Source organism: Amblyomma mixtum, chromosome 3, assembly GCF_055824585.1.
Source record: "Amblyomma mixtum isolate Tamu chromosome 3, ASM5582458v1, whole genome shotgun sequence".
NCBI classification, from domain to species: domain Eukaryota; kingdom Metazoa; phylum Arthropoda; class Arachnida; order Ixodida; family Ixodidae; genus Amblyomma; species Amblyomma mixtum.
In genome coordinates, this window is record NC_143014.1 from 343,317,817 (window position 1) to 343,327,291 (window position 9,475).

The window sequence follows — 9,475 nt, forward strand, 5'->3', positions numbered from 1 at the left end:
TATTCTGGATGGTGTGGTTGATCAACACCTTTGGTGTCACCTTGCAGGACACCCTGGCAGCTGAACTCCATGGAGATGAAGATGCTGTTATGTCACCAGCTGACGATGTGAGTTATCCTATGAGAGGGTATTTCTAGAGCAATACAATTTTGCATCATGTTGTTTTTCCAACAGGAAAGTGGCCTTGAGATTTCCTTGGCGTTTGACCAGGGTATTGCTGCCAATGTGGAAATTGCAGCGGACCATATATCAAGCCGTGACGCATGTTCACAATCACCTGATGCAAGCCAGGTGCGTAGGATCAGTGGCAGAGTAACTTTAAAGAAGAAGGAATCATATTAACCCTCTGTTGCACTGATTTATGTTGCTTTCAGCTTGGAGAAATATCCACAGGGGACCACACTTATTATAAAACGTACAGTGATAAAGGTGTACAGACTGATGAAGTGCCTGCCCGAGAGCTGCAGTGCAAAAGTAGGTACTCATTTCAATCTTTGGTATTGGATTGGCAGATTATAATTAGCCATTGTTAGGAATTAATTTTTTATAGAACTTTTCAGTGCCTCAATACAAGTACCCTTCTAGTAAATGTTGAATGGATCAAATAAAACCACATGTCGTACTGATGTCATTGTTTTAGGGACAACAAGACGGTCTACACACAAGTAAATTTTGACAGTGTGCATGTATACGAGTACGGTTATTACCGAGCATCAGAGAACAAACTGCACAGAGACATCATTTCATCTCCAGATCTCTTGAATGCAGTGTGTGTTTTACAGCTTTAGAAAGTGGATTGGAGGTTTGCATTAGATGCTGAGTTGAGATTATAGTTTGGGTATGAGCACATTCAGGAATAGTTGGCACTGAGGGAGCATCTGTAAGAGCGAATCACAATATGCTAAAAGAAATAACCTTGTCTGGTCCATCATACTTAGATTTTGTAGCAAAGATGCTTCAAAGTTGCGAGTCTTAACAAACTCAGTGAGATGTCTGTGTTCACAAATTCAGTGCATCGCAACCAGAGGGTAGTCTTTGATTGTTTGTAGATTGGGCGGGTGCAAATAATTTGTCTTTACCGAGGCTGCACATGTCTCATTTGTGAGAAATGTGAAGCATTACGGTGCCTAACCAATAACATCCACTGTTCCTTTTATAAGACATTCAGTCTTTCTAACTGAAATGTTTTTGCTTTCCCGTTTTATTGTGTGTTCCTAAAAAAGATCCGCAGCTCATCGCTCAAAGTTAAGTATTGAGGGAAAGATAAGAGGGAGCTTTTAATGTGGTTTAGTTGCATTACCTTAAAAACAAATTGTACCGCCTTCATTTATTTGCAGGTGTGCAAGCTGGGCTCTCTTTAAAGAGGGTGGTTTCAAAGGCGACACAGACGGAGGAGGGAACACACGATGATTCTGGTGTGCCTGACACCCATGAGACTCCTAGGTGCTCTACACCAAATGCTGCTGGTCTTCTTCAAGGTGCCGAAACTCATGAGCCCTCCTTCGGTTCTTTCATGTAAGGCTTGGTATTTGTACCTTATTGATATAACAGTACAACTTGTTAAAAGTTAGCCCCTGTCACACAGGCAGTCTCAGTGTCTATTGAGTCGCTGGCCATCGAAATTTTCATAATCATCCAGATGCATCACTTTCACACGCCCATTTTCAATGACCATTGAGAAGGCAAATGGTGCTAGGTTTAGCAACACGCATAATAAAATGAGCGAAATATTGGAGTAAGCGCTGTATTTAATTGAAAGTTTGATCCGTAAACACTTAAAATACTTCAAAGATGAGCACAATCCAGAGACAGCTATAACAGGGCAATTATGCAACCTTCATTTCATACACATTAATTTTTCGCCTTCGAAGCTACTACACATCAGTGACCATCTTTATCACATACGAAGCAACTATCACTTCAGCACTTGTAGGGCTTCCTGGCCTGGGTTGCCACAAAGCATGCTGAAGGTGAAAATGAGCAAAACAGAGTGGAAGGCAAGACAAAAACACCGCCAGTTTCTTTATATCCGACCACCGGACAATACAAGAAGCTGTCATTTTGACTACAGAATAAAATTTTTTTCAGAATTGGTTAGTGTAGTCTGACGAGCGTGAGGCTGTTCTCAATGGCCCTGGAGATTCCGATGGTCATTGAAAATCGCCATGTGGAACCGGCCGATCCCCACTGAGTTCGATGTCCCTTGACTTGGTGGGCTTTGAAACTGCCCATGTGATGGACGTATTACTAAGCTGTGCTTGTTTAATGAATTTCTGGCACCTGTAAATATGTAAATATGTAGCTTAGTCGCTTTGGGACGTTAAACCCCATAAACAAACAAATAAACAAACAAAGTAAATATGTAGCAGTGATGCTAATTGTATCCAACACTTCGATTACAGAATTGAGCCTGCTTCTGAGCCATCAATGTCAACTTCAAGAGACCACAATGATTTGACTTATGAGCCTTCATTGGCTGAATCAGTCATGTAAGTAACACAAGTTTTGGGGCAATTTGGTAACATTCTTGATTCATACCGGCAGCGAAGAAGCACAAATACAAAGAGCAGTGTTTGTCCATGTTTTTGCTTGTTCCTTCCCTTCATGTTTGTGCTTCTTTGCTGCCGTTATGAATCAAGAATGTAAGACTTCATCTTTTGACAAAGATGATGTTATGGTACCATTTGGGGAGCACTGCTAGCTTGTGTGAATTGTGTGCTTCCACAGCATATTTCTTATGCCTGTAAATACACTGCTGTTCATTTACAGAGACCAGGCTGCTTCTGAAACATCCGCAGCAGAAAGAAAATTCATTGTTTTTGAAAGCTGTCTTCTTCAGCTCTTCAAAGTGTGCGGTGTATGCCAGGCACCCTGCAAAATTTCCACTGCTGTCTCTGGTTCAGTGCTTCGGGTTGATGGCATCTGCCCATACAAACACAGCATAAGCTGGCATAGCCAACCAATGCTGAAACGAAAGCCTGTGGGTAGCCTGCTCCTCTGTGCTGCTATATGCTTCTCTGGTGCAAGTCCAGAGAAGACATTGAGGCTGCTGAGGCAGGCTAACATTCAGGTGCCATCAACCCGAATGTACTACACATATCAGAGGGTACTCTTCCAGCCCGCCATCGAGCATGTATGTACTGAAAAAAATATTCATTTCTTTCCTTGGCTTACAAATTTTTGTTCACTTTGTAAACAAAGATGTAAAGAAAGACTTGTGGAATGCATTTTTGTGTGGGATATTGTTTTTATAAAAGTTCACAAGCCCCTGAGCATTCCAAACCTCCACAGGGCATGAGAATGTAATTTCTGCTCACTAGTGCAGTGAAGCTGGACTGCACATTGTAGCAGCGCCCCAGTTGCAGAAGAACTTACAACACCACCAGTCATGTTGTCCATCTAGGTTTTTTGTGATGCTCTGCATGTTGCTGTAATTACAAATGAAATAAGCTTGATTATTAAGCCGACTAATGAGACATGAGGCGGTGCTTGTTGTATGTCTCCAGAAACTCGGGTCATTAAGTGAAATGAACTTTTGATTTCGGGTATGCACAGGCAATTTAATTATGTTCCAGGTGTGGGAGGCTGAACAAAAGAATGTTCTGCGCAGCCTGAGTGGCCAAGTAGAGTTGGCAGGAGATGGCCGTTGTGACTCCCCTGGATTTTGCGCCAAATTCCTGACTTATACTTTCATGGACATTTCGACCAGCAAAGTCGTTCACTTTGTCCAGGTGCAGCTTGGAGAGGTTGGTTCTCAGTTTTTTGTGATTTTCAAAAACATTCTGACTGGCACATTTCACTCATGTTATCTTTGCTAAACATTGAACTGCTGTAAATACTTTCCAGAATGACCAGGTCAAAGCAAGCAGTTGCATGGAAAAGTATGGCCTGGTGAAGGGGCTTGAGGACCTGAAAAAACACGACATAATGGTGACAACCCTCACTACTGACAGGCACCCAGGAATTAAAAAACATATGCGCATCAATGAGCCTGGCATTGACCACAAATTTGACACATGGCATGTAGCCAAGAGTAAGTAATGAAGCTGATATCGTTTTTTTCAGTCCCTTGCACGAAAATTTCCCCTAACCCTTAGAATTGCATTGTGCAAGAATGTCTGCATTGCTTATAGTTTTTATTTTGTGTTCATATGGTGCGGTGGCAATAGAGTAACCTCCCTGCTGAATATCTTGTGCAGTGAGGATTGTAGCTGCTCCATCCTTGTAACAGTTTCGTGCTTTTTGCCCAAAGACCACAGTGGCTTATCGAAAACAATTTGAAGATATTTTGCAATAATTTCTTGTGATCTTATTCACAGTGATCAAAAAACGGCTTACAACCGAAAGCAAGAAAGCTGCCTGTGCTGGCCTTGAAGACTGGATACAGCCAGTGGTAAACCACCTGTACTGGTGTGCAGCTGTCAGTGCGGGGGATGGACAGTTGTTGGTAGCCATGTGGAAAAGTAAGCAAATTTTGGTGAAATTCTTTATGGCTAAAGACTGAAGTATTTGTGGAAGCAGTGTTCTGATTGAGCAGCTAAAAGCAGCGTAGCGACAACAGACTAGAGAGAAGAAGAAGCACTGACTAACGACTGAAGGTTCATTGAAGAAATGCAAATAATGTAGTACAATCTCCAGCACAACCAGGACACGTGTGGCTCCCTAAACACATTATCTAATCATGAGAATCGAGACATTCAACCTCACAATCATGAAGGAGCACTGAAGCTGTGCTTACAGACGTGTCATCATTCACACGGATTTAACAGGCCTCACATATTTCTCTTGTTATTATGTCCCTATGCCTGCACATAACTTTGATTTCTTTGAAAACAGGTGTGCACAATTTCTTATCCGGGGAATCAGGGATATTATTCAAGTGGCAATCCCTGTAATGTAGGACAAGGGATAGACAACAGGGAACATTTTAACGACTTATTATGCTGCCGCAGACAGGTGTTTACACAATTTCCGGTCTGCCCGATACATCTCTTACCACAAAAAAATTCAGCATCATACACTAGCCTTTCAGCACATGGCACGAACATAGTCTGGTGAATTATGTTGCAGGCACCGTGTGTTTTTTTTGTTTTGTTTTTTAGCCTTTGCTCTCCTATCGACGGTGGCGCATATCTCCCCAAGTTTTTTTGGTGCTGAGAACAGCACTTGAGTACCATATCTGGTGCCTACATTTTTTAATCTATGGGACAACTGATGAATGTAGGGGATAACTGCATGCCTCCTCGTACCAGATGACTCTGTGAATGGCAGTTCTTGAAAGATTTCAGTTCCTTTAAAATATCTGTTGCATGCAAGCAAGGTTACCTCTTCCAAAAAGCATGCAAGCTTCTCGGCTATTAGTCTGTGCACTCCCATTCTACTTCCCGGTGGGTTACCACATATGTCCAGAGAAATGTTGTGTATGTAGCTCACGATCTCTCTGACCTCTACACCGACTGCACTCTTCTCGAACTCCTTCCGTGTTGTACAGGACAAGTCACATATTTTAAATATCTATTCTCATCCTAGAGATAACCTCACTGCTGCGTTTGAAGCAATTGACGGGGCCATCCAAATAGCAGGCTCTGCTCTTATAGTGGCAACGGGTGATTTTAATGCACCACACGTAGACTGGGGATATAATAACACTCGCAAGGGCACCAGCGTCTTTCAATGCACTCAGCAAAACAGGCCCACCCTAGTCACTGACTGCACACTACCCACACGCAGTGGCAACAGTGTGAGCAGAAACACCAGCCCAGATCTCACTTTTACTACGAACGTCTGTCAAGCTAACTGGCCTTGCATGGGAATCAACGTTGGCAGCGATCATTATGTCCTATGAATTACACTGCCGTGTGCCAGTTTACGGCCACAGTTCCACCTTACACCTATTGTAGACAGGGACAAATTTCACAGAATTAGAGACCAAAACCCGGAACCAGAAATTCAGGACTACATGGACTGGGTTTCCAAGCTCCAACGGGACATAGCTCTTGGCAAAAAAGTGGCCCCGGCAGAACATATTGGCGACCCAGTAGACAGCATGCTACTCCACCTGTGGAGGTCTGTCAGAATTTGGAGAAACAATGGCTCAAACGCTCCAGATCATCGCCGAACATGCAGCTGAGCTGCCCTCACAGCAATAGAATCAATTATGCAGCCGACCAGACGGCACTCTCCGCATGAAGAACTCGTGGTCCCTCCTCCACCGTATGTTAAACCAGTGTTCCTTTTGGTCGGAAAATAATAAACAAATCACCAAACTCCTGCACGAGGTGGAGAAACAAGGGCAAGACCTTGAAGCAGCTCTTAAAGCCGCGTACTTCCCCGACCTAAAGCAGGAAAAATTACCGACCTACAAAGGAACTCCCGATTCAGACTCGCTCCCATCACAGAGGCGGAGGTATGGGCTGCCCTGGGGCGGCTTTGCACCATATCCATCGCAGTCACGGCCCCTTTTCTTCTCTCAGTTGTAACCTGCGGTGAAATCTCTCACTGCCACATGTATCCTAGCACCAGACATATTTCTGAACTGCCCAAATAAACCCAAGCCATCGTGGCAAGGATCAGGACATCAGGAGCGATAGGAGGCTGATCTGCGCAGCTTGCTGCCGGAGGTACAACTTCTGACCATAGGCTGTGCCCGAGCAGTCGCCAAAACTCAACAGTGCCTGGCCAACTAGAGCGGCCCGAGGGCCCATTGTCGTCCTGCTTCCTCTTTTTCCATCCCCTCCTCACTTGGTTCCTTCTTGAACCAATAAAGTTACCTACCAACCTCTTCCGGAAAAACTGCCAATTTTAATCTTTGAACCTGCTGGCGAAAACTATTCTCCATTCCATGCACACAGGTTTTTGAAAGTGCCGACCCCAAACATGCGAAGGCTATTTCACATTTAACCAATTTTGATTGAACATTGGTTCTGAGCCATGATCAAGTCTGCTGGTCTTTTCAGCAGCGCTCAGAGAAGCCCTTGCTTGGTTATCGCTCAGCTGTTTTCAAAGAGATCAGAGTTATTTGCAGGCATAGGGACAAAATAACAAGAGAAATATGTGAGGCCTCTTAAATCCATGTGAATCATGACTCGTGCATAAGCCCAGCTTCAGTGCTCCTTCATGTCTGCAAGGCTGAATGTCTTGATTCTCACGATTAGATGATGTGTTTAGGGAGCTGCAAGCGTCATGGTTGGGTTGGAGATTGTACTGTATTATTTGTGTTTTTTCAATCAACCTTCAGTTGTTAGTAAGCGCTTGTCCTCGTTCTCTCTTGTCCGTCTTTGCTTCACAGTTTTTATTTCTCCAATGATGCACCAACTCATTCAGGCTCCGGTTCTGCAGTGCTCTGATGTGCAGCATTTAACATGCTTTAATTCAGCTTCTGCATGAATGCGATCAGTATGTTTTTATAGGCTTTACATAACTTTTGAATTTCTTTGTGAGGCTTGCAGTGTAAACTGTGTCAGTGATTTTCTTCAGACAGTTAAGATATAAGTGATAATACGGGTCCAGGATGTAGAAAATCATGAAATTTCCACACTGTACAGATAAATTAAGCCCCTGTTTGCTGAAATGTGCGTTTATGTATAGGTTGGTTGCGCTCTTACAAGTGCTTGAAAATGCTTTTCTGCTTTCTAGAATGCCTATGAATATCATGCCTGTTCTGATGATTACCTACACTTGCACTGACTGCTGTCCTTTTTATAGCTCCTATCCTGTTCATTTTTTTTGTACGGGGGAGAGAGTGAGGGAGCTTAATCCAACTTTTTCCTGCATTACGAGCACAGCCCAGTGCCCAAATGGCAATGCTTATGCGTTTTTTCAAAAGGTTTAATTGCCAGGTTTCGGGAAGAGGGGGAGGGGGTGGGGGAATGTAAACATAAGTTCTCTTGCAACACCCAGTGTGTTGTGATGAAATTTATCCCTAAAAATTTTTTAGGTATGCTCAATCATGTCATCAATGTGCACAACGGTCATGGTGATGCATACCCGAGGTGCCTGCATGGTGACATACCAAATGGGAAGTGGTTACTGCCAGGTAAAGTTACACTTGTGACGTCATTATGCAGTCTACTGCAAAAAGAAAAATTTTCAGGTACACCAGCCTATGCACGTCTTGTGGCAGTAACCATGGATAAGTTGCTGCTCAGAGACATCGAGCAGCTGTCTTCTTTCGGCCAGACATCTGGCTTGGAATCATACCATAGCATTATCATCAGGTTTGCCCCCAAGTCCGTAGCGTTCACACCCGAGATGATGTGTGCAAGGTATGTTCAAAGTATGAGATTTCAATATGCACAAAGGTCAAGCAGAGCTTGTCCTGTCTAGAAATAGAACATTAATTGAGCTCTGTGATTTTCAGAACACAGCTGGCAGCTCTACTAGAGCTGTGCACGGGCTCGGGCCGGCCCGAAAGCCCGTACCCGGCCCGGCCCGCGGGCCGGGCTCGGGCCTTGCGGAAGTCTATTCACCCGGGCCCGGGCCGGGCTCGGGCCACGGTATATTTGTCTCGGACGGGCCGGCCGGGTTTCGCGATCGCGATTGCTCCTGCGTGGCTCCAGCCCCCTTGCTCAGAGCTTGATCTATCACAGTTTTGGAGAAGCAAGGCAGCGACGTACCTAAAGCTTTCTCTTCTTGCCAAGAAAGTGTTAGCCATTCCGGCTACCAGTTCAAGCACCGAGAGAAATTTCAGCGCTGCCGGGTTCATTATCCAGGAGCGCCGCACTTGCCTCAAGCCCTCATCAATGGACGATTTGTTGTTTTTGCATAATAACTTGGAGTGATAACTCTCTACATGTGGCGTGTTTGCATATACTCACTAATTTTCATCTGGACCATGAGAGCCGAGCATTTTAAAAACATTGAAATAAACTGATTTTCCTTCAATTATCTCTTTCTGTTTCGTCGTCACTTCAATTTCAGTTTTGCAGGTCGGGCCGTGCCCGGGCGGGCTTAGGTTTCTTGATTGTCGGGCCGGGCCGGGCCTCCGTCAGTAGTGTAGGGCTCGGGCCGGGCGCGGGCTGAAATTTGCGGCCCGTGCACAGCTCTAAGCTCTACACCAGAATGAAAATGCAGGCCGCGCACAAGCACTCACAGCAAGGGGCGAGGCAAAATGGAAACGAAAGATGCTACGAGCAAAAAAGGGTGAAGAAGTTGTTTGCCCTGTGAAGACAGAGACAACCTATGGTATGTAGAGCAAAGTGCACTGTGCAGTTAGTAACGGCAGCCTTTTACAGCTTACGTTGACAAGCTTATTGAAGAGATGCTGCACCATTGTGCAGCATCTGCTTCCTTCAAAAAGGCCTGCAGTGAGCAAAGGAGGAGCTGTGCTGCAAAGCTGCCAATGGTGCAGCTGAAGCAAGCAAGACGATCCAAGGCCGAGCTGGTGACTATGCACCGGTCCCGGTTTGGAAGGCACACACTGGCTCATCAAGAAAATTCACTTGATGCATGAGTTGCAAGTTCAGTTTATCCATTT

The 9,475-nt window shown here is 44.6% G+C and overlaps 1 protein-coding gene across 1 annotated transcript; it reads left to right on the forward strand.

Annotated features, from left to right (window-relative positions):
* The first annotated feature begins 205 nt into the window (after nt 1–205).
* LOC149356183 (uncharacterized) lies at nt 206–8,382 on the forward strand. The gene is made up of 10 exons (XM_089576274.1): nt 206–291; nt 375–474; nt 1,338–1,515; nt 2,403–2,489; nt 2,770–3,133; nt 3,576–3,746; nt 3,847–4,033; nt 4,320–4,463; nt 7,937–8,264; nt 8,367–8,382. Exons 4-10 carry the CDS (start codon nt 2,428–2,430, stop codon nt 8,380–8,382), a joined length of 1,272 nt encoding a protein of 423 aa, XP_089432400.1. The 5' UTR covers nt 206–291; nt 375–474; nt 1,338–1,515; nt 2,403–2,427.
* Nucleotides 8,383–9,475: the final 1,093 nt, after the last annotated feature.

Bases quoted from the DNA above. Each gene is read 5' to 3' on its own strand.
- LOC149356183 (XM_089576274.1), top strand. From the start codon at position 2,428: ATGTCAACTTCAAGAGACCACAATGATTTGACTTATGAGCCTTCATTG. The intron at 2,490-2,769 runs GTAAGTAACACA...GTTCATTTACAG, and splicing joins TCATTGGCTGAATCAGTCAT to AGACCAGGCTGCTTCTGAAA. The intron at 4,034-4,319 runs GTAAGTAATGAA...TCTTATTCACAG, and splicing joins CACATGGCATGTAGCCAAGA to TGATCAAAAAACGGCTTACA.